This window comes from Quercus suber, unplaced genomic scaffold (genome assembly GCF_002906115.3).
Source record: "Quercus suber isolate HL8 unplaced genomic scaffold, Cork oak 2.0 scaffold_274, whole genome shotgun sequence".
Taxonomy (NCBI): Eukaryota; Viridiplantae; Streptophyta; class Magnoliopsida; order Fagales; family Fagaceae; genus Quercus; species Quercus suber.
The window spans coordinates 826,318-852,203 of NW_027069730.1; the positions used below are offsets into that span (position 1 = coordinate 826,318).

Below are 25,886 nucleotides of genomic sequence, written 5' to 3' on the forward strand. Positions count from 1 at the left end.
ACAATTGTGTATAAATAAAATAAATTTCGTATATAGGTAATTTAGATATGTATCTATATTAAATAAAAACATACATATACACATTCAAAACAAGGCAAGATGGGATCAAGCAAGCAAAACCCGTCCCTAGCCCATCATGTCCTTGGGGGGTGGAGGTAGAGTGGATTATGATGGGACAAATTGGATGAATAATTTTTTCTGTATCTAATATTGATTTTAAACATAAAATAAAGAAAAAACTTAATTAATTATTTTTTATGAATTGACATTTTTTATTTATTATATATCATTGATATCAATTACCTTAATCCTTATATTATGTGAGTTTGTAATAATTTTTATAATAAAAACTGTTGTATTTTTAATCAATAACAGATAAAACAAAAAGTTGTCACGTGACAACGAATTGTTCCCTCCCCTCACCTTAGTAAGGTTGCAAAATCATTTGAATTACACATTGTTAGCTTGAATCTGTGGGTGGACAATATACGTAGTGCACAAATTACACATCATTGGCTTGGGTCCTGGGGTTGACAATTTTACATTTTCAAATATGTTGAATGCTCTCATTACTTCTTTGATTTTTTCTTTACGTTTAGTTTAGTATTGACTTTACTCCCTTGTCATCAATAACCTTTTGATGGTGGATGACAACTAAGTATGAGCATTTGTAGTGTAGATCACATCTTTATATCAATCTATTTGGTATTTTTCTTTAAAATTGAGAGTAACTAATAGGAATAATTATTTGTTTCCCTATATGATTTTTGAGTAGTTATTTAGTGTTGCGAGTCTGTGAGAGCACAATAAATGCATATTCATTCTCTTAAAATAGTAGTAGATTTTACTAATTAAATTTATGATGAGATGCATTATTCACGTAAACTATTAACCATGTAATGTGACATTTGTGCTTATAGAGCAAATCATATAATTTTTTTTGAAGTCTTTGTGATACCGGTATTAGCTTAAATCTTAAGGTTAGTGTGGGGCTAGAAAACTGGGTAGCCTCGGCCCACTTCAAACTAGGCCTAAATGCCTCACGCCAAGGACGACCTTGTCCTCAGTCGTCCGAGACCTCGGAAAGACACGAGGACCGCGCCACCAAAGGACTCCTTGAATATCCGAGGAGGAGAAGGGCCCGGTGCCACGCGTCGACGGCAGAAGCACGGCAAAGGAGCAAGCCCTGGGTGGACTGTCACATCTGCATTGAATACGCTCACCTAACCTTTCTGGCCGCATTAATGGGGATGTAACCCCTTAACAGGGCAGCATCGATCAGGGTGAACCACTTGAGCACGGATATGACCTTTGATGGGACAGACGGTCAGGGAGGAGGCCAATAGATGATCGACAGAAGGAAAAAGGAAGCAGGAGAGTGAGAGATATATAAGGAAAGGAAGCAAAGTGTAGAGGGAGTTTTTTTTGGAAGGTGGAGGAAAAAAGTAGAAGGGGAAGAAAAAACCTCCTCGGCCATGGGCCGAGGAGCATCCCCCAGTTGTAGACTGTTCTTAGTATATTTCAATAAAAGAAAAAGTAGTTTATGCCTCATGCACGCCGGTGAGCGCCTAAACCTTCGATCCACTCTCTACAAATTTATTGTTCTTGGTTCGTTGGGCCTGGGGGAATCCATATCTTTTGGGCTACAACAAAAACAGACCCTACAGTTAGTTTTACTCGTAATAAAAAATAATATGGCATGTTCAATGGAATAGATTTTGAATAGTAAGGAGAGAGTCAACCACAGATTCTCTCTCACCCACAATTCTAACGTCTTACTAATAATTCTCATTAAAATTTCTCTAAGAAATCCCAAAAAAAAAAAAAACTCGTTTCTTAATCTCTTTATTTGGTATTTTTCTTTAAAATTGAGAGTAACTAATAGGAATAATTATTTGTTTCCCTATATGATTTTTGAGTAGTTATTTAGTGTTGCGAGTCTGTGAGAGCACAATAAATGCATATTCATTCTCTTAAAATAGTAGTAGATTTTACTAATTAAATTTATGATGAGATGCATTATTCACGTAAACTATTAACCATGTAATGTGACATTTGTGCTTATAGAGCAAATCATATAATTTTTTTTGAAGTCTTTGTGATACCGGTATTAGCTTAAATCTTAAGGTTAGTGTGGGGCTAGAAAATCGGGTAGCCTCGGCCCACTTCAGACTAGGCCTAAATGCCCCACGCCAAGGACGACCTTATCCTCAGTCGTCCGAGACCTCGGAAAGACACGAGGACCGCGCCACCAAAGGACTCCTTGAATATCCGAGGAGGAGAAGGGCCCGGTGCCACGCGTCGACGGCAGAAGCACGGCAAAGGAGCAAGCCCTGGGTGGACTGTCACATCTGCATTGAATACGCTCACCTAACCCTTCTGGCCGCATTAATGGGGATGTAACCCCTTAACAGGGCAGCATCGATCAGGGTGAACCACTTGAGCACGGATATGACCTTTGATGGGACAGACGGTCAGGGAGGAGGCCAATAGATGATCGACAGAAGGAAGAAGGAAGCAGGAGAGTGAGAGATATATAAGGAAAGGAAGCAAAGTGTAAAGGGAGTTTTTTTTGGAAGGTGGAGGAAAAAAGTAGAAGGGGAAGAAAAAACCTCCTCGGCCATGGGCCGAGGAACATCCCCTAGTTGTAGACTGTTCTTAGTATTTTTCAATAAAAGAAAAAGTAGTTTATGCCTCATGCACGCCGGTGAGCGCCTAAACCTTCGATCCACTCTCTACAAATTTATTGTTCTGGGTTCGTTGGGCCTGGGAGAATCCATATCTTTTGGGCTACAACAAAAACAGACCCTACAGTTAGTTTTACTCGTAATAAAAAATAATATGGCATGTTCAATGGAATAGATTTTGAATAGTAAGGAGAGAGTCAACCACAGATTCTCTCTCACCCACAATTCTAACGTCTTACTAATAATTCTCATTAAAATTTCTCTAAGAAATCCCAAAAAAAAAAAAAACTCGTTTCTTAATCTCTTAGTAAAAAGAAATCCCTGATTCTAAAGAGTGGTTTGAAGATTTTCCTGAATTGTTGTGCATACAAGCTCTTCCTTTCAACATATATTGTCAAAATAAGGAATTTAGTGATTTCTCCTCTTTTAAAAAAAAAAAAAAAAGTTTAGGTAAATAGAAACACTCAAAAAAAACTCAAATAAAAAATTTCTTCACAATTTTGTTCTTTCTTTCCCATCCATTTTTATTTGTGGTTTTATTTTTGTTTTTCTTTTGAATGTGTTTTTCTTTCCAAAGTGCAATGATACTAAGTTTGTCTTATTTATGCAATACGATCATTGCCAAACAACCTTGTATGATCACTGTATTGATGATATTCGATTACTTTTGATAAACAATCATTTATGAGAGTTTTCTTTTGTGTATAGAAATGAGAATTGAGTAGGTTCAAATCCTCACTCTAACTTAATGTAAGAGTTCGACTTTATAATATTATGCCACGTAAGTTTTTGGGGCTTTACAATTTTAGACGCTATTATTATTATATATAATTACATTTAAATTATAATATATTTAAACCATCAATTAGAATCTTAGCTTGTCTTGTTTTCTTTAAATGTTAAAATATATAGTTTCATATATAAACCCAAGTGTAGGGGTAAAAAACTCTTAGACCCAACTTGGAAGTTAATCTTGAGGTTCTAATCATCAGAACTAATTTGTAAAACAAGAGAATAATCCACAATGGGAGGATTGAATAAGTAAAATCAAAGTCTGAATAAAAACTTGTGCGATTTAAAGACACAAATACACATATGCCAAGGTTATAGGCAAGGATCGATAAATACAAATGTAGGGACTCAATTTGGATTGGATCCAGAGTATGAATGGGTTTTCAGCCCAACAAGCCCAAACAATAATTTTTTAGAGCATGGGTTCAAGAACTAGCACCGTTTGACAGGAAAGGTTATCCTTATCAAGTAACAAAGGATATTTTAAGTTGATTGAATGAGAAAAACTCTCCTCGGCTAGGTTTCAATCCCTCCTTTTCTTTCTTTTTTTCTCCTCTTTCGAATCTCCTTTTCTTCCCCTTTATATATCATCCGTTTCTATGTTATATACTCCGTTCTACCCTCCATTTCCACAGTACATGTGTAGTTCTTATCTTGGGAGCTCCTTTCTGTCCCATCCAGCACCTACCGGAGCTTTTGCTCAGTGGCTATAAAGCTGCTTAGTCACTGTTCAAGTATCACCTCCACATTAATGCGGCCAGAGGGTTAGCTGGAAAGCATTTAATGTGGAGGTGATGGCCTTGGAAGATATTTGCTACCTTCCCCGACTCCTCCTCCTTAAATTTATACCCAATTTTCAGTTCAGATACAATTTTGCGGAGTCTCTTGAATAAAATGAAAGTTACATTCACCTCGGACTTTGGTGTCCTCGGACGTGCGTCATGCCGCCATATACAATATCCACCCCTTTCTCCCATATTACCCCTTTAATAATAATAAAATTTTTAAGCTATCCTCGGATAACTAAGCATCCTCAGATTGGGCCGTTGGGCCCCGAGCCCACTTCTGAGGATTCTCATATCTTTTTAACTAACAGGCCCCACAACAAACACTCTCTAGAAACATATAAACACTTTTTCTCCTCAATTTTTCCAATCCCCTATAAGTGTAGGAGAATGCCCTATTTATGCATTCACTTCCCCCCCCGGGGGGGGGGGGGGGGGAAAATAGTGGATTATCATTCTACATATTAGAAGATACTTGTCTCATAAGATGTCTTCTCCCTCTTTTTGATGATGAAAGAGGACTTTTAGGATGTAAAACATTGTTCAAATTAGTCATTCATCATTTAAAACAGCTTGTATTAGGTAAGAACACCTAATTAATGCAGAGGTGAATATTGTTAGTGTTGCGTGCCATCTTTCATGCAGCTTGTTTTCTAGGCAACGCCTTCCTTATCTACTGCTTTTTTGGTCATCAGCATGGTATTTAAACCCGGACCGGACCGTACGGTCGAAACCGGAAAACCCGTGAACCGTTCATATTCACGGTCCATTTAAGGTTACGAACCGTTCCATGCGAAAAAAGCATGGAACCGTCCGAACCGCGGTTTGACCGACCGGTTCTGTGAACCGTGACCGGTTCTCACGGTTCAAGCGGGTGGGCTATTTTAGGCTAAAACGGCGTCGTTTTGGCCTTTTTTTTTCCTTTTTTTTTTCCCCCCTAATGCGACGTCGTTTTAGGCATTGTGATCTACTAACCTGCTGAACGACTAAACCTAGTCTCTCAAAACTCAAATCTCTCTGCCTCCTCCTCACTCTCTCGTCTCTGCCTCTCCCTCATCGCCGCTGGATCCTCGTCGCCGTTGCAGCTCATGCATCGCCCCTCTCGCCGTCGCAGCTCACGCATCGCCGATCGTAGCTCAGCCGTCTCAGCCCAGATCGCAGCTCACGCATCGCCGCTCAGCCGTCGCAACTCCCTCATTTCTCTCACGTTCATCGCCATGTTATAATCAATTCCTTCACCGTCGACCAGCACACACATTTATCACGGCAAGTTTATTTCTTTGTTTTTCTTATTTTGATTTTTAGGCATTTAGAAAAACAAAAAAGTTTGATCGTTGTTATTTTCAACTTGTTGTTAATTTAATCCCCACATTTTAGTAACAATTAAATTAGTCCATGATATTTTCAATTTACATACATTCTAGGTCCAAAGTTGGGTTTGTTTTAGTTGCTAAGTTGATATGTATCTATTAGAGTTAGAGATTAGTAAATTTGATTTGCTGTGGATGAATTATTGAATGACCTGTTGCTGTGGGCTAGTGGTGTTATTGAATTATTGAATGAATTATTGAATGACACTTTTGGATGAATTATTGAATGACCTGTTGTTGTGGGCTAGTGGTGTTATTGAATTATTAAATGAATTATTGTATGACACTTTTGGATGAATTATTGAATGACCTGTTGCTGTGGGCTAGTGGTGTTAACTGTCAAGAGTCAATGCCTTTTTCTTTGGCAGAGGCGTCTTTAATCCTAGAATTTTCTTTTTTTGGTATGAAAAATATCCAAGACAGCATACGTTGCTGGCTTAATGTGTAACTGTCTAAGATAGCAATAGAAATGCTAAGGCATGATAATTCTTGTTACATGATAATTCTTTGACTCTATGACTTTGTGTATATTAGTTTGTTAATTTGACTGTGTATAAAGTTGTGATTCTTTAACTATATGTATTTCAAAAATTGATGGGTCTATGCATGTTTGATTGGTTGTTTAGTCTTTTAGATTAAAATGGAAACAGAGACCGGGTCTACTCCATCACATGAAGTTGATTCCAATGCAATGGAGTCTAGTTCAAGAGTAAGGGAAAAGGTTGATCCGGCTTGGGAACATTTTAGCCTTGGTAAGGATGAGAAGGGACGGAATACTTTTACATGTGTGTATTGTAGGCAAACATATAAAGGTGGGGGTATTAATAGGATGAAACGACACCTTGCGGGGATAAAAGGTGATATTGGATCATGTAAAAAGGTTTCTCATGATGTGAGATACCAAATGTTGGAATATTTGAAAGAGTTTGAGTTGAAGAAAAAAGCTGAGAAACAACGTCAAGAAGAAATGTTTAGTGTGCCTTCCACAAATAGTGATATACAAGAAGATGAAGATGTTCAAGAAGTGTTTAGTAGTGGGTTGCCTAAAAAATCTGTTTTAGGTAAAAGAAAAGGTACAAGCTCAGTAGATAATTACTTTGCTCCAAGAACTACCCCAGGAGCTCAACCTGGTCTTAAAAGTGTGTTCCAAAGCAAAGAGAGGGTGAGGCAAGCTGATATGGCTATTGCAAGGTTTTTGTATGACAACTGCCTTTCTTTTAATGTAGTGAATTCAGTGTACTACCAAAAGATGATTGATGCCATAGCTGCTGCTGGTCCTGTTACAAGGGTCCATCTTATCATGTGTACGGGTCCCTTTGTTGAGGGATCAAAAGAAAGAGGTTCAGTTGTTGGTTGAGTCACAACGTAGGCATTGGGCAGAAGTTGGATGTACACTTATGGCTGATGGTGGACAGATACTAGACATAGGTCATTGATTAATTTCCTTGTTTATTGTCCTAGGGGAATGGTATTTGTAAAATCAGTTGATGCCTCAGATATTGTGAAGAGTACTAGAAACTTGTTTAAATTGTTTGATGAAGTAGTTACATGGGTTGGTCCAAAAAACATAGTTCACATGGTTACTGATAATGCTTCCAATTATGTATCTGCTGGTAAATTGTTGTGTGAAAAGTATAAAACTATTAGTTGGTCTCCTTGTGCAGCACATTGCCTGAATCTTGTGCTGCAGGATATGGGAGACATGCCTCATGTGGAGAGACTCAAAAGCCGTGCAACCAAAGTTACAGTTTTTGTTTATAATCATGTGGCTTTGATTGCTTGGTTGAGGAAGAGACCTGGTTGGACAGATATTGTACCATGGGAGCAACAAGATTTGCTACTACTTTCCTTTCATTTGGAAGCCTTCATGTGCATAAGCATGACTTGCAAGCCTTAGTGACTAGCAAGTTCTTTGTGAACAATAGATTGGCAAGAGAGTCAAAGGCAAAAGAAGTAGTTTCTATCATTTTGGATAATTCTTTTTGGGATGATATTAATGTTCTTGTCAAGATTTCATCGCCACTTATCCGTTTGTTACGGATTGTTGATTCTGATCAAAGGCCTGCAATAGGATATGTGTATGAGGGCATGCATAGAGCACGGTTGGGAATTAAGAAGATCTTCCGAATGAAGAAGCACTTGTACAAGCCATACACCTCAATTATAAAAAACCGTTGGGACAAACATTTGCGTAAAGATCTTCATGCTGCTGCATATTGGTTAAATCCCGCTTTTCAATATGATGAGGAGAATTTTTGTCGAAAACCAGCAGTAAATATGGCTGTTTTGGACTACATTGGGACAAAATATGATGGTGACAAAGAGAAAGTAATTAAGGAAACTCAATATTTTCGAGACCGTATTGGGAGCTTTGATAGAGATCTCGCATTGTCAACAAGCACGACCACTCATCCAGGTGAGAAGTAATTAGTTTACTTTAATACTATAAACAAATCTTAGATTTTTTGTTCATGTTGAAAGTTAGTTTTGTTATTATAGTTAGAAACTTAGAATAATTGAAGTGATTATTCAATTGAAAGTTTGTTTGTTTATGTTGATTATGCAAGTATCGACAAAACTGATTTTTGGGTATATGTGGAAGAGGAAGACCCATACCTTAATTATGAAGAGTTGGAGAATGCAATTTATGAAGAGGGTGCATATCCAGCAGAGCCTTCTAATATTGAAGGTTAGTTTATATGTAAACAATTTGATAACCTATAATGATTTTTCTTTATTTTTTTTCAAACTTGTGTAAACATTATAATGATTTTTCTTTTTATTTTGTTCAAACTTGTGTGTAGAATCTGTAGATGATAGCAGTGAGGTTGAAGGAATTGGGTTGGGAACATTTGGACAGCCTATTAGCCCTCCTCCTGGATTTTCAAGGAATGATGATGAGCATGCTAACTTTCATGACATTGATGATTTATCATCATAATAATTCTGTTTGAACTTTGAAGTTCTATTTTGTATTTTAGAGATAATTTCTATATCTTTTTGTAAGACATAATGTGTAACTTGGAGTTTGAAGTTTTGTTGTTGTTTTTTAGAAGTAAGTTTTATGTATTTTTGTAAGAAACAATGTGTAGTTGTATACTGTAACTTGTAGGCTTGTTATGTATTTTTATTTTGGACTTTTAAGTTTTATGGATTACATTTACTTTTAGGTCTTCTTGTGCATTTGTAATAGAAGCAGTAATATAGAACAATGCCTCAGAACATCAGCAGTTGCTTATATAATGCAGTGTTCTTTAAATGGTTATATTCTACAGATTCAAGATAATATCAAATCTCTATTCTATCATAGTAAAGTTTTTATCATGTTGACTTGTTTTTCTTTTTCCCCAATACGTCACATAATCTTTGTCTTTCAGTATCATTTTGATTTTGCATGGGCTTATATACTTTTGGACTTGTATCATTGCCTTTTGTTGTGCTACCTACTTCGGTTTCATTTTTATTTTTTTGGGATCAATTTATTCTTTAATGATCCCTTTTCATGGATATGTTGTTCAGGTTGCAAAAGAAAAGATAGTGCTAATGTCATTATATTGGATGAAAACTTTATGACTATTTTAGTTAATTTTTCTAAATTTTATTAATTTAATGTTTTGATATATATTTAAAATAATTATTAAATTAATTATGACGTCATCACGGTTCAACCCCGGTTCGACCTCAGTTCGACCTTAAAAACCTTGAACCTCTCTCTTTTACGGTTCAATGAACGGTCCGGGTCTGAAAACCATGGTCATCAGTCCTCAGGTGGGGCTTTAACACAGCACTGCAAATCTCGTCAATTCTTCTCGGCAAGAGGATCCTATCTTGTTGGGCCTTTACCCTCATTTCTGCTTTGGGACTTTTCCATGGGATTTGGCCCGAGCCTGGTTTCTCGAATTGTCGTTCTAGCCCAAATCCTCTGGCCTGTGAAACCTTTTAGGAGTCCACCCCTTACAACAAGCATAATAAATACTTACTAATATCTATCATTATTTTTGAGTTTTTAGACATTGCACAGATTACCAACTATTATATGTAAAAGGTCAAAAGTTTTCTTAGGTGTTGACATTGAGAAATGAGAACAAAGTATCTCCTCCTCACATGAAATGTATATAAAATAAAATAAAAAATAGTAAAAATTAACGGATTACGTAAGGCATTAGTTTATAAAATATTTTTAAAAACTTTTCATAAGAAAATACAAAAGTAATTAATTTTTTTGACAATTTTTTATATTTTCTATAAAAGTTGTATCAAAAGTTTCCTTCAACGGTCTATTAATAAATGCTCTAAGGCATCCATTAACTAGAACCAAAAAAAAAAAAAAATCAAGATAATACATTTGTTTTTGATTTATTTTTGTTTGTTTATATAAAATAAAATTCTACTCTAGCCTAAGTTGTATGTAAATGTATGAAGCTCCTCTTTGAAAATTTGAATTACGGCCCTTGTTCCCTCATCTCACAATAACTTTGTGATGTGTGGAGTTATTTTTGAATGTTTTTAAGATACAATTAGATGTGTACACAATAAAAAGAAGTGAAAAGCACATTAAATACCAATTAAATAGTCACTTACAGTCTAACATAAAATAGCATAGATTTTTTTCTCAAAAAAAAAAAAATAATAATAACAAAGTAGATAATGAAAGTCTTATAAAAAAATGTTTAAATTAAAAATCAATTTACAGTCTCTTACTTTCTCAAAAAAAAAAAAATTTAGTCTCTTAATTTTAAAACGACGTAGTGCGCCCGTTGCTGGTTTTAAACAAACGCCGTAAAAAAACACACACACACACACACACAGGGTGGCCAGCCCAGCCCACACATGTGACTTAAGACTAAACTACCAAAAAAAAAAAAAAACTCAAATAGCCGAATACTCTTGTTTCTTATACAGAACGAAAGGGGAGGGAATTTTAGGAAAGGGAAGGAAAACCAAAAAAAGCAAAAAAATGAAGGCCTTAGGATGGTGGCTGATGCTAGTGGGTTCGCTTCGATTAGCCTCTGTTTGGTTCGGCTTCGTCGACATTTGGGCTCTACGACTCGCCGTTTTCTCCAATACGACCAGTTAGCTCTCTCTCTCTCTCTCTCTCTCTCTCTAATTTGTTTCATTTTTTTTTTTTTTTTTCTTTTGTTTTTGTTTTTGTTTCTCATTTTTAGATTAGAAATCAAATACCAATGTTTTTATGTTTTGTTTGACTTTTGAGTTTTGACCCCCGTTAATATTATGAGAGTAAGAATTAGACTCTTTATTACACTGTCTTAGCTAAATCCGGAACACACATTTCAATAACAACACTCACTCACTCACTCTCATAGAAAAGATTGGTTGTCCGTCAAAATCAAGAATAATGGGGTTCTTCGTTAAGCAATTGGTTGATCAATGCGCTTCTTGTCAACGCTGGGGACAAGTTGCTGATTTTCTGCGTGCTTGTTGGCTTGTGTATCTCAAGCAAGAGATCTGTGTTTAACTAAAACAAAGAAAGGAAATTTAAAACTCAAGGGGCAGATCCCAAAGTTTTGGATCTTTCATATACTTATTACACTTTGACAGATATAGATTGGTGTTGATGGGTATGCATTTTGGAAGTGCCTTTTTGGCCACTTTCCATGTAGATAGCTTTGTAAAGACTGAGTGTTTGAGCACCAATGAGCTTTAGCTCAACAAACACTTTGTCCCCCAAGGAAATGGGTGCATGTGTAACTTACCAATAAAAAAAATTAAACAAAGAAACAAGAAATGTTTGTTTAGCAAATTATATCTTTGTTTGGAGGAATTTTGACAAATGCATTATCAAATTGTGTCAATTTTTTTTTGGCTTTACACGCTTTCTTGTTGTTAGTAATTAGTGTGTGGAACGCTTATGTATGAGGTGAAATTTGCACTAGAATCACCTGGCATGTCAACTGAGGTTGATGGTGGAACTTTGGTGGCTAAGAGTTACTAGCGCACGATCAAAAAGTTGAGTCAAAATGTCCTTCAGTCTGCATTTTGTTTCAGTTCCATGTTACTCAAATTTTCGTACTTCTTTCTAAACAGCGTTCTTTCTATAATAATTGAAAATGTTTCTCTTTATTGTCTTCATAATATATATGTCTATATTCATTTAAGATCCAGATGATGAGTGATGATTATATACCTGCCAATTATAGAATCAGGATATATTTGTTTGTCGAGGGAGAAACAATGAAATATGGTTTAACAAACTTTGCAATGGACTTGGACAATTTTTAGTTCGTTAGGTTTGGAGTTGGATGCAATTGCCTTTTGATATTGTCTTGGTTGGAGAAAAGTCAGGGTGGGTGAGAGTTCAATCTACACTCGAGTCAAATTGTCAAAACAAAGAAAGATATAAAATGATTGATTGCAATTCCAATACTTAATCAATAATGAAACTGTGGTTTTTGAAGTCATGAAAATTCAATGAACTTTGGAATGGTACTTTAAGAACAATAATGAGGGGAATGAATTTGTTAAGCAGCTATTAGATTTAGAGTCCTGTGACCAAGAAAGATATAGAATGTTCGATTCTGACTATAATGACTACGAAGTATCTTAGGATGTAGATTTGCTCCCAGTGCCTTGCAATGTGTTTCTTTTGGATGCATGTATTAGCGATTGTGTACTTAAAGTGGAAGATTATGTTACGGGTAAAAGGAAGCATGGTAGGAGGATTCCCACACATTAAGATATTATTATGTATTCTTTAGCCAGCACTTAAGTCTTTAAGTGTTTTATTTTCTGGCCACGTATGTCCATCACACATAACCTGCTGTGGAGACACTAGATTTGAGCAGACATGTTCTCACATCGAGGGATCTTAACATTGCATTATGAAGATTTGCTGGAATCCCCCTTTCCTTTTTCTGTGGCCAAAGAAAAAAAGATTTTCTAAAAGTTGGTTCTCTCATGCCCTTTTGTTTCCTAAGGACCAGTATCTTAAGGCCTCGCTTAGGAGGAGGGAATGGAAAGGAATGAAAAGAATCATTTTAGAATATTCTTCCATTCTCTTGTTTGGGAGTTTTAATGAAAGGAATGGAAAGTCCATTTCCTTGTTTGGGAGTTTAAGTGGGAGGAAATGGAATGGGTAAGAGGGAACACTCATTCCTCTCTATTCCCTTAAAACCTCAAATTTTCATTCCCCCTGAAATTGGAAGGAATGGGAGGGAATGAAATTAGATTTAATGATTTTTTTACTAAAACTCCCAAAATACCCCTATATATTCAACTCTTTATTTTAAAATAGGGATCTATTAGTAATATTGTCATAAAATGATTCCATTCTATTCTATCCATGTTGCTCCCAAACAAGATTACTTACATTCCATTCATTTTCATTTCTTTCTATTCCTTTATTTTAAAACATCCAATCAAGGTTACTTAATTTCATTCCATTTCATTCCATTCTTTTCTTTTCCTTTCCCTTATTTAAATACATTCCATTCCATTCTATTATTTTCCATTCTCTTATGATCATTCCATTCCCTTCCCTTATGAACTCCCAAGCGGAGCATAAAGTTTATTTTTTGTTTCAATAAAATAAGGAGAAAGCAATGAGATCCCTTTTTTAAATACTGAAAACGTGTAATGTACTTATATGACTGTTAGTCAGACACTGCAGTTGCTTCTCTCTATATGTTTGAGAACTGTAGGAACCTAAAGGAGACGAGTCTGTTAAAAAAAATGCTTTAGCCATCATGTTCTAAAGTTTCCTCTGTTTATTAAATCCTTTATAACTTTATCTCTTACATATCATTAGTGATAAAATGTTGTCTTCCATGAACAGGGACCTCTTGTAGCTTCACATATGTCCGTTTAAATTCTCTAGTTTTTTGGGTGAAACCCTGGAATTCATAATTCACAAATGAAAAAGAATGTCAAGTGCACAATGGTTTAGATAACCAACACCCATGCATCAGCCTCTTGCTGGCCTACCACCTTAAACAAAAGAAGGGGAGCAGCATACAGAACAAAAGCATTTAAATTCTCATAAAATTTACACTACTAAAGTGGGATAACCTGCCCACAATATGACTGTAACATTTGTCTACCTATGAAAATACTGGTACTAAGTACTAACAAGATATCAAGCAGATGATGCCTACTAAGTTGTCTGTGCTTATTTTTATTTGTCTGGTGTTTGTGAATACTTTGAAGAGGAGTTAGTAAGCTGTCTTAATTACCATTTGATTGCCTGCTGAAGGATATCTAGTGAGTGTAATAGTCTCAGGCCAGCGATGGTAAAATTGCGCTTATAACGCTTTTCAAATAGCGTGCCTAAAGCATTCTCTTTTGAGATGCTCAAAATGTGCCTTTTCTTTTTTGTTTAAAGAGATAATAACGCATAAATATGCCCTTTAAATCTTAAGACCGTTGAAATGGGCACTTGATTTGTTATACAAACACCATTCTTATGGTGTGATACACTACACTACACTACACTTAGGACTATAAATGAACCAAGCCAATCATGAACAACTTGGGCTCGGCTCGATAAAAATTTTGTTTATGTTTGTTTGTTTATAAATAAGCCAAGCTTGAGCCTTAGTTTTAGGCTTGTTTAATAAACAAATCGAGCCCAAGCAAAAAAATTTGTTCACGAACAAGCTCGTGAGCTATTAGGCTTGATACACAACAATTCAAGCATAGACTCATTTATAAGTTTATATATGTTAGCTAAATATACCCATTACACATATCTTAATAATGACATGGCCAACATGAGACCACTACCTATATTACCTTAATTTTTTCCAAAACTTTAAACTGATCAAGAACCACTTTAGACGATAGTTACATTTAAAAATAAACAAATAATTAAGTAGGTCACATATGATCCTTCCCTATCAATTATCTAAAGTAAAGTTATGAAACATTTTAGTAATTTTCTCATTTATAATAGTTACAAACAGGTATTTTTCTAGTTCTTCACCATCTAACGTGAATGTAAAAATTGTATTTTGAACAATTGCTGAAACTGTAGACAATGAATGATGAATTAATATCAATTATCTAAAGTAAAGTTATGAAACATTTTAGTATTTTCTCATTCATAATGGTTACAAACAAATATTTTTCTTATCCTTCACCATTTAACGTGAATGTAAATTTGTATTTTGAACAATTGCTAAAGCTGTAGACAATGAATGATGAATGAATGAACTTAACTATGTAAATTATTAATTTGAATAATAGCTAATTATAAGTAAAACTAGATGCATGATAAAATGAGTCTACTATTTTCTTTTTCTTTTTTCTTAATTTTAAAGATTTAAGCATTTATTAATGTAATTTTTTTAGATCTCAAGCTCAAAAACTTGACTTGAGTTCGAGTTTGAGCTTGATATTAAGCCTGAGTTTGGCTTGAATAATTAATCAAGCCAAGCCAAGCCAAGCCAAGCTCAAACTTTTTGGCTTTTCCACGAGCTCAAACTCAAACACTATTTTTAGGCTTGTCACAAGCTCAAGCCAAGCTCGAACTTTTGATTTTTCCTGACGAGCCAAGCTTGAACATGCACTACTCAACAAAGTTCGGCTCGTTTACAGCCCTAACTCTACACTACACAGAAGCCAACATTTCTCTCTCTCTTCGGCTTAAACCAATGGCTACATCTTCCTCCATCCTCATTATTTAACTAATTCTGTTCTGTTTAAAGCCGTTTGTCTTCTGTAAAAATTTGTTGTTTTTAATATTTTTTTTAATTGGTTGAAGATGTGATTAACCTTTTAACATCTGTGTTTAAATTTTATAGTTGATTATAAAAAATACTATTGTTTAAATTTTATATGATTAGTTGATCACTTGATTATCATTCCATATTGTTCATTTATAAATGCTTTAAATTTTACTATATTACTTTTTAGAAAATGTGTTCACTTCAATCAGGCATGCACTTGTGTCCTAGGTTCCATGAGCCCTTTGCACTTAAGTGCCCCTCATGCTTTGACCAACAGTATCTAGTACTCTTGACTTTGTGAACGTCTCTCTTGATGCAATGTGTTACACACACGAGTTATTGGCATGCAACAGTACATCTAAGATAGATTAACAGAAGATTTAAGGCCTAGCTCTTCCTGTTTTGATTATTTTGTTTTTGCTAGTAACAAATGAGTTTTCCTCGCTTTGATATTTCAACAGTCTCTCTTGCCTCTGTTATTTTCCTCTTTTACTCTTCATGTCATGGTTTATTATGTTCTACGAGGTCCTGATGGTTTTTCCTTTTCCTTTTCTCCCTCTTTGTAGTGACTGAAGTTCATGGAAGGACGTTTGGAGTTTGGACACTTCTAACTTGTACCCTCTGCTTTCTTTGTGCATTTAACCTTGAGAATAAGCCACTTTATTTGGCTACCTTGTTGTCATTCATCTATGCCTTTGGTCATTTCTTGACTGAATACCTGATATATCATACGATGGCAATTGCGAATCTGACAACTGTCGGCATCTTTGCAGGTATGAACGTTAATGGTCTAATTTGCTGTCGTATTTCTTTAATGTCGTTACTCCCTTTTGCTTTGTGTGTGGGTTGAAGTTGCCTGGTTATTTTCCTGGATTCGTGACATAATTTTCATGTTTACTTTCCTTTTTTCTGGGGTGGGGGGCTAGGAATGTGATCAATATTCCCTTATGGGGAAAAAAAAAGTGATCAAGAACGCATGAGCCCAATGGGTGTCAGAAAGGCCCGTAGTCCTCTTCTATCTGTTAAAGCCTTTGTCCCTATGCAATGATCACTTCATGTACTTTATTTTATACAGCTATTGGACCAGTAATACAAGTGGCCAGCCCTAGACCTGTGAGTTGTAACATTAACAAGCTTGAACAATGCCAGGTGAACCTTGGGCTTTTGTTCAACTAGCTTGCAGGCCCTGTTTTGATTTTTTTTTTTTTTTTTTTTAATGATTTGCTGGTCACATCACCCCCCCTCTCCACCACCACAAATAAAAAAAAAGTTATTTTTTTTTTTTTTTTTTTTTTTAATGATTTGCTGGTCACATCGCCCCCCCTCTCCACCACCACAAATAAAAAAAAAGTTACTGATTTTTAAGTTTTCATTGGTGATGAGTTGATTTCTGTCTTACCCTTGTTTGGAGCATTTTACATGCAAGTATAACCTCGATCTTCAATTAATAAAACTGCTCTTTTTAATCAGGCACATCAATAATATGGATGCTGTTGCAGTGGAATGCACATCAACCTATCCACCCAAAGCATTCTTGAATGTAGAATGATGTGCTTCTTATTTCTCCCTTCTTTTTGGGCTGATAAAGATGGATTTTTTTTTACCAGGCATTTTTCATGTTGCTTGTTTTGTTCTTTTTATGCATAGGTTTATCAATTGCTCAAGGCAAGGGTTCACGCACACTGTCGGTTTATGAAGTTATGCAAATTTAGCTTTCCAACGTTTATTGTTTCACTAGATTAAATTTAGACATGGCTCTGAACTTTTACTGCCCCTCTATATTTGTTGTTACTTTGGAAGCCTTTTCAATTTCCTTGTGAAGAAGTAAGGTGTTACCTGGTGGTTTCCATAAGACATGGTAAAGAATTGCGTATGAGTTACAGACGCTGCCTACAATGTTATTGTAGAATCCCATCTATGTTCCTTAATGGTTTTTTTTTTTTTTTTGGTACCCTTTTTTAGGTCTAACAAGGTTTAGGTAGCAATTAGCATCCATTGCCTAACTTAACTAACAATTCGCTAGGCTACCTACTTATTTTTCGGGTTTCAAATGGGGCTGACGCTACACTGAATTTTTTAAGTTTTAATTCTTGCCATTTGCCTCCACATCCAAATTCTGCTTTTGTTATTACATTTATTCTTTTACTGGTGGTGGCAATGTTCATACTGTAACTTCAAATGTATTGCATTGCTCGCTTCCTTTTAGTACACTTGGTGCCTCTCTTGTTTTTATGCCCCTTATTTAGTTTTCCTTTTTCCTCAAACCAATTCACTGTATTGAAAGAAGATGGGCAGCAATTGTGTCCAAGTGGCTCTTTATGTTTTTAATTTTATTTTAATTTATTTATTTTAAAGAGAGTTTCAATATATGACGTTTGCGTTTGATGATAAATGACCAAAATATCAATTGGTTTTTGGTGTAGGCAGAAATCGAACTTCAAATCTCTTATTTAACAACAAATAGATTTTATTTGTTAAACTACCCACAACCCATTAAATAACTTGTTAAAGTAGATTTCAAATAAATTAGTAACCAACAAATGGCTAAAGATAAATCGAGAAACCAATTAGGCATTGTTTTAAATAATAATAATAATAATAATAAAATCCTTCATTGATATGTAAGTTTTAAACTAGTTAAAGATGATTTTTTTGGGAAATTTATACTTTACCATCCTAAATTATACCCCTTATTATACTTTGCTCTATAAACTTTTCGAATGCATATTTTGTATCTTGAATTATGACTATTGTTACACTTTGCACCCTAATGTCAAGCTTCTTGTTAACTTAAATAGAAAATATGACATCACGTGAAAATGTATAATTTCCCATAACCACTGCCAAAATATGACATCCAATAGTATTTTATCCTCTTATTATATAGAGAAAATCTAGGAAATGTTTCCTAAATTCCATAACCACTGCCAAATAGTTCTAGTACCACTTAAATTACCACAATTCTTGTCATAATTATCTTACGTATTAGATTGAGACTAGCTGGCTATCACTTTCACATTGACCTGTCACTTTTTCTCCATTACTCACAGTTTACCACATGGATAGTTGTGGTATTAATTGTGCCATTTTATGTGGTCTCAAAAATTTTCTAGTGAAACTGGCAAATTGGCAATGGCACCATTCACTGCATACGTGGTTGAGGAGCTTGCACTCATTGGCATGCTGACAACATGTTGGATGACATAATGTCATAATTATCTTACATGTTAGACTGAGATTGGTTGGTTGTTACTTTCATATAGATCCACCACTTTCTCTACCACTTAGTTTACCACGTGGACAGTTGTACCATAAGTTGGAGAATTTATAATATTTTCATAGTGGACCATGTTATTTATCCACCATTTTACTAAAATTACTTTTACTTGTTTATAATTGCTAAATTAGTAGTTAATTTTTGTTTAATTTTTTTTTTAAATTAATAATTTTAAACATGTGAAAATCTTTTAGTAAAATAATCTGTTTGGATACAGCTTATTTTGCTGAAAACTAAAAATTGAAAACTGAAAACATTGTAGAAAAATTTTTAAATGTGTGAATAGTGCTGTGTGACTCATTTTTAAATTTTTTTTTTTCTGAATAAAGTGGTTGTAGGTTTATGAACAGTGCGTAAATAGTATATAAACAGTAAACTTTGTCTCTAAAAGCTGAAATTCATAAATATAAAAAAAAAAAAAAAAAAATTTTACATTCAAGGAGGTAAGGAAAAAAAAAACAATTTTACATCATTAAACACTATTTTATCTCTTTTACTAAGTTATTTAATAAATACATTCAACATCTCAGTTCTTATTTTTACATACAATATAATAAAATTATATAAACTACACAATCAAATAATATAAAAGATTTTGTTTACCTCTCTTCTCTTCCATCTCTCTTTCATCTTTTCCTCTGGCTCTCTCTCTTTCTCCAATAATATATATATATATATTTATGTTTACAACCCATGAATAGTAATTATATATTTGAGAATTCACTATTCATGGTTGCTTGAAAAAAAAGAAAAGATATATATATATATATATATAGAGATTAAATTCTATAAGGACGTGATGTAAAACCCATGTTTTACCTTCCAATTCCAATATATCATATCATCTTATCACATATTTAAAAATAAATACAGTCACACACAATCAATTCATATAACCATATATAAATCCAACCAAATTGGGAATTTATTGAGATGTTATTAGGTGGGATATGATGTATTGAATTTTAAATAAAATGCTGATATGTCAATCACTTATTGGATGGTGTAAAACCTATGTTTTACACCCCATCCTTATAGAATTTAATCTCATATATATATATATATATATATAACCGAATAAACTTGATTTTTGGGTGTTGATTGGTAAAATAGTAACTAAGTTTTTTTACACCCTGATTTTAATGCTCTCATATTAGATTATTTATTTTACACTATATTTCTTTAAAATATCAATTTTTTATTAATTTTTAATTGTTTCTCTTTTTTTCATACAAATAAAATTCACTATCATTCTCCATCCTCAAAATATGTAAATAAATAATAAAAAATGAAAAATTAAATGCAAAATCAATTGATAGTAACAATCATGTATTCTTTGGCAGTTGAACTTTCGGATTTAGTGTCTATTTGAAATTTGCTTATTTTTCTGAAACTGAAAACTTTTGGCTAAAAATACTGTAGATAAATATAAAAGTTAGCTGAAATAATATAGTGAGACCCATAAATAGTACCAAAAATTACAGTGAGACTAATGAATAGTAAAAAAAATAATAACAGAAAAAATAAATTAAAAAGTAAAATAAGTACTTAACCAAAACTTAGTTTACTAATATACGGCACCGCGAGTGCTCTAACAGGAATGTACATGCATGTCCTTGACGTCATGGAAAGTCTTTAATAAATTTGGGGTAAACAAAGTCTCCCTCACTCGTAGTTTCACACACACACGAAGGCTTTGACACAAAGTTCAGTGTGTGCGAGTAACCGAATGGATCAACTAAAACCAAGCCCAGCAAACTCCTCTCCTCTCACTCCCTTAGGCTTCTTAGAAAGAGCAGCCACCGTGTATGGCGATTGCCCATCTGTTGTGTACAACACCACCACCTACACGTGGTCACTTCACGCGCGCTCATCCTCGAAGCCATCTCTTTCTTCCCGCCGCATATCAAGCCTCCACTTCTCATCCTCATCACCGATGATCAGGTCTCACCATCATCAGACACCGTTCGTTTCCACGACACTTACGAAAGTATGGTCGAGAAAGGTGATCCTAAGTTCGAGTGGGTTCGGCCTGAAAACGAGTGGGACCCAATGATCCTAAACTATACCTCAGGTACAACCTCGGCTCCTAAAGGAGTTGTTCACACACACAGAGGAACATTCTTCACAATTCTTGATGGGCTCTTAGACTGGTCGGTACCAAAACAGCCAGTTTACCTGTGGACCCTAGCTATGTTCCATGTCAACGGTTGGGGTTTCTCGTGGGGCATGGCAGCCGTGGGTGGCACCAACATTTGCCTCCGTAAATTCGACGCGCCCATTATCTACCGTCTGATTGAAAAACACAACGTGACTCACATGTGTGGTGCACCAGTGGTTCTGAACATGCTGACGAATTATTCTAACAACCTCAAACCGCTCAAAAGCCCGGTTCATGTACTCACGGCCGGTTCTCCACCACCGGCTACTATCCTCCTAAAAGCCGAGATATTGGGTTTTGTGGTGACTCATGGGTACGGGTTGACTGAAACCGGTGGTATCGTTGTTTCATGCGCTTGGAAAAAACAGTGGAACAAGTTTCCTGCTACGGAGAAAGCGAGGCTCAAAGCGAGACAAGGAGTGAGGACCATTGGGATGACAAAAGTGGACGTGGTGAACAAAGAGACAGGAATGAGTGTGAAACGTGATGGGTTGTCAATAGGGGAAATAGTACTGAGAGGTCCGTGTTTAATGCTTGGTTATCTCAAAGACCCAGTTGGGACCTCGAAGTGTTTGACAAAAAATGGCTGGTTTTTCACTGGGGACATGGGTGTTATGCACCCGGATGGGTACATGGAGATTAAGGATCGTTCAAAGGATGTGATTATAAGCGGCGGTGAGAATTTGAGCAGTGTGGAGGTTGAGTCTGTGCTTTACACACATCCGGCGGTGAATGAGGCTGCCGTGGTAGCTCGGCCCGATGAGTATTGGGGTGAGACGCCATGTGCGTTTCTGAGCTTGAAGGAGTTGACTCAGAAGCCGAGTGAGAAAGAGATTATTGAATTCTGTAGGGCTAAGTTGCCACACTACATGGTGCCCAAAACGGTGGTGTTTAAGGATGAGCTGCCAAAGACTTCTACTGGGAAAATTCGGAAGTTTGAGCTGAGACAGATTGCCAAAGCCATGGGTGCGCCAACAATTAGTCGGATTTAGTCAATTTTAGTTGTCTGATCTTTTAAATTGTTGTGTGATTATTGTCAATGTGGTTGTTGTTGTTGTTTGTGTCGACTCGCACGACTCACTATCCATTTCCTTAATTTCTAGTTTCTCCTCGTCATAAGCAAATAAAATCAACGTTGTCCTGCTGCCGACCTGCTTCATGTGGTTCTAATAATCCAGTTGTTCTTCACGCTGGCAATAAGTCAATTGTGGTTCAAGTTTCATTGTATCTTACTTGCTGTGTAAATTATTAGCTACTCATATTTAATGTTGCAACGACCAAAAGTTCGTTGCTAATAATGTTCCATTAGCGACGATGATTCATAACCGTCGCTTAAATTACCAAAAAAACAACTTATTAGCGACGACATGAGTACGCACTATAAACGTAGTTCATATTCTTATTACCAAAAAAAAAGTCAACAGCAGCAACTAGCTACTATTCTAAACCGCTCGAATATGAAAATATTAATACAATTAGTTACAACCTGGCTCTCATATCGTTGATCGTGTTTTAAAAAATTTAATTTTTTTTAAAAAAACATTATATATTATCCTTCAAATTAATATATATATATATATATATATATAAAAGATGAGTTCAAGGTACACATTTTTTAAACTATTAAATTTAAGTAGATCTAACGATCAAAAAAGACACTCAATAATACTAATATTCTAATTAAGATTTCATTAATTACCTCTTATTTATTGCATTTCATACCAATTTCTAAATCTAAAAAAACACAAAAAAGTATACATCTCTCTCTTATTTTTTTTTTCCACTGTTTCTCAAAAAAAAAAAAATTCCTCCACTGCACGTCTCTTTGTCTCTTTCTCCTACACCGCTCTTCCACCTCCCCAGTTAGGGGCGGAGGCATGTATAAGGGTGCCAAAATTTTAAAATTTTTAAAAATATATATACAATTATTTTTATGTTTTCAAAATTTAGTCTACAAAAATAAGAGTTGCCTCCCCAAATATTTTAATTAGTCTAATAATACTCTTAAAAAAAATAACTAGTCTAATAGTTATAGAGATATAACTTTATTTTTCGCAATTCTATTTTTTATTGTAAAATGTGCTTTTATATTTGTTAAATATTTGATAAATTTGGTATCAAACATGTTTGAATCTATATTTTTCAACTTTTGTTTTGTGACGATTAACAAGTCATTGACTCATTAAAAAATTGTTGTCACTAAAACTACACATGAAATGTGTCTTTAGTTGCCATATAATGTGTTAAAACAATGTAGCTTTAAATATGTTTAGACCCTAACTTATTTCTCTAAGTTTTGAATCATTCATGTTTTTGAAAATTTCATTAGTTCAATTGAAAGTTTTTTTACTTACTTTAGCATAAAATTTGATAATTTGTATTTAAAATGAAACTTTTTATGATTTTGACCATGAAAATGGAAAAAATGAATTTTATTTTATGAAAGATCGCCGTCAAAAATAATTTTGTTTGAAAATACTAAGATTTTTTTTTTGTTGGGTGTGTATATATATATAACTTATCAAATAAAAAAGTGTGTGAATATATAATAAAAAAGTGTGCATGTGTGTACATATGTGTGTGTGAGTGTGGAAGTTGTCTTAATAAATATATTAGCATCGCAACTTGGCCCCCCCAAACAAAAATTCCTAGCTTCGCCCCTGTCCCCAGCCAAGTCGCCGGCAGACCAAAAAAAAAAAAACCCGCTGGTTTAACAACTAGTTAGTCTCTCACTTTTTATAGTTGTCAAGTACAATTTTGTTACCCACTTCATATGGTTTCTTTTTGAAGTTGTCAAGTACAATTTCGTTCCCCTTCTCTGTCACATCTCCATCACCACATTGCTCATTTTCTTCATATGGTCAACATTGCAGATCTTTTCAAATGGTATTTCATTTTTTTCGCTACCTAGATAATGTATATGCTAACATTGCAGATCTTTACAGCTATACTGCATTTGTAAACGGATTTTGTATCAACATAGTAACACTAGTTCGATATCATCACCCGTACTTGTGATGAATCTTGGTATGGAGATATATATATATATATATATATTTTTTTTTTTTGTATTAAAAACCCATAAAAAAAATTCACTAGGCATGCCACAAATGGAGTTTGAATTACGTTGATGATTAAACCAATACACACACTTCACTTTAAAAAACAAAGATACAATTTGACATTCATAAGTATAGTTCAATATTGAGCTATGTCATATATTTCAAAATCAAGAATTTTCCATTGAGGTGTTTGACAAAGGAAAAAAAAAAAAGCTAATTACATAGGATGAACATTTTTTTTTCTTGAGAAAGTTTATCCAACACATTTCCTTTATCTTAACTATTAAATTTTCCCTTGTTATAACCAGTTGTGCACAACTGGTTGTACAACCAACGACTTCTTCTTTTTTTCTTTTTTCTACCAGCGACCTGACCGTGGAGGTGGAAGAGCGGTGGAGGAGAAAGAGATAGAGAGACAGAGAGACATGTGGTGAAGGAATTTTTTTTGGAGAAACAATGGAAAAAAAATTAGAAAGAGATGTATACTTTTTGTGTTTTTTTAAGGTTTAGAGATAGATATAAAATGTAATAAATAATTGATAATTAATGAGATCCTAATCAGAATATTAGCTGTGGGGTTAGGATTTGTGGCCCAAGCCCAAAACAATAAATTTGTAGAGCGTGGATGATAGAGCTAGGTTGATTATGGAATTAACAACAGTTGATTACAACCTTCAAGTATAAACCAGCATAAAGATATACGTAAAAACGAAATGAATTGAAGTCCGAAGAGGTTTATAATAAATTGAGTAGTGATTACAGTTCTTCTCCCTATAGTAAAGCCTCTTCTTTTCTTCTTTCTCTTTATCAGGAACTCTTTTTCTTTATATAGTATCCTTCCCCATCATCCCTATCGTCCACTTATTCTTCATCTGTGTACCTACTTGAGTATATATTATGTCATGTTTCTTCTTTAGTTTTTTGTGAGTGGCGGTAGTTGAGGTTACACTGTTCAGGAGTCTTCTCCACATAAATGCGGCCAGAAAAGTTTCTGCAGTGCATTTAATACGGTGGTAGCAGCTTTTCCTTTAGATATTTCTTCATTCTTATCGTCTCCAAACATACCCAGAACTTATCTTTATCATTGGAGTTGCTAGGAAGATCATTCGGACCTTCAACACGTTTGATTGATCAAGACTATTCATCTTAACAGGTGTACGTATTGATGAAGCGTAAGTTCGTCAGTAGAGCTATACTGATGAAGCGTAAGCTCGTCAGTAGAGTTGGTCAGATGAAAGCAATCCTCAGCCTGTATGAACATACTCTCAAAGGTGGTCACCGGTGTGGTGTCTGCCACAATGCCTCCGATGCCAAAGTCAGTATAAGAAGCTCTCTTAGGAGTAAACAATGTAATTGGACAGAATGAAAAAGATCTCTTAGTGTTTGTGTGTGTATGTACCTTACATTTGGCAATGTGGAGGCTTTATATATGCGGTTACAGCTCCTAGCCGTTGGAACAATTAAGGTGGTTTTAATGCTCTTCTTAGTAACATTTCGTGCCTCATAATGTGGCTTCAATGTGCTCCAACGGCTCACACAGCTGGATCTGTAACTGCCCTATGTATTAATTGGCTGTATTGAATGGATGGCTTTACCCTCGTCAGTGACGTGGGCATTGGTTTTGTTCGTCCAAGTATGCCCTTGTTTGTATTGTTGAGGTCGTCTTGGCGAATGAGTTCGTCAGTCCTGTCAGTGGGTATTAATTTGCTCATTCAGGGATGTCTTCGTTGGACTCATGGTCGTCATCTTCAGTAAATGAGTTCGTCAGTCCCGTCAGGAATATTATCCAGTACTAAAGATATATTTATTCTGGTAGTATAAAATAAGTCTAAGGTGGAATAAATTATAATTTTTTATTAAAAAAATTTAAGTTGGAATTCATCATTAGAAAAAAAAAATCTTGATCCTCAGTTTCCGTTTTCCTCATTAATCAGCTTAATGTTTTAAAGTAAATAAAAATTTAAAAATGCAAAGATATTGCCAACGAGCAGGTTTGCAATGATGGAAGAATGAAAGATCTTAATATATGGATTGTACTCTGTTATTTAGTGAGTTTTAGTATTTTTTTT

At 34.9% G+C, this 25,886-nt stretch overlaps 3 protein-coding genes across 4 annotated transcripts; all 3 read left to right on the forward strand.

The window, feature by feature from the left end:
- Nucleotides 1-7,099: 7,099 nt before the first annotated feature.
- Nucleotides 7,100-8,575, forward strand: LOC136070957 (uncharacterized). Its single transcript, XM_065781644.1, has 4 exons — nucleotides 7,100-7,503; nucleotides 7,560-8,057; nucleotides 8,175-8,323; nucleotides 8,439-8,575. The coding sequence occupies exons 1-4, from the start codon at nucleotides 7,100-7,102 to the stop codon at nucleotides 8,573-8,575; spliced, it is 1,188 nt and encodes a 395-aa protein (XP_065637716.1).
- A 1,921-nt stretch (nucleotides 8,576-10,496) lies between these two features.
- LOC112030591 (ergosterol biosynthetic protein 28) lies at nucleotides 10,497-17,245 on the forward strand. Of its 2 annotated transcripts, XM_065781656.1 has the most exons (4): nucleotides 10,497-10,706; nucleotides 15,884-16,090; nucleotides 16,788-16,857; nucleotides 16,965-17,245. In XM_065781656.1, exons 1-3 carry the CDS (start codon nucleotides 10,592-10,594, stop codon nucleotides 16,853-16,855), a joined length of 390 nt encoding a protein of 129 aa, XP_065637728.1. In that variant the 5' UTR covers nucleotides 10,497-10,591; the 3' UTR covers nucleotides 16,856-16,857; nucleotides 16,965-17,245. The 2 variants fall into 2 exon arrangements, with proteins under 2 accessions (XP_065637728.1, XP_065637727.1); XM_065781655.1 differs by having other exon boundaries at nucleotides 16,788-17,245.
- Nucleotides 17,246-20,166: 2,921 nt separating this feature from the next.
- On the forward strand, nucleotides 20,167-21,982 carry LOC112003437 (2-methylpropanoate--CoA ligase CCL4). The gene is given in 2 exon segments (XM_024035632.2): nucleotides 20,167-20,452; nucleotides 20,455-21,982. Coding segments are annotated over 2 exon segments (1,422 nt in total). The 5' UTR covers nucleotides 20,167-20,323; the 3' UTR covers nucleotides 21,748-21,982.
- The last annotated feature ends 3,904 nt before the right edge of the window (nucleotides 21,983-25,886 follow it).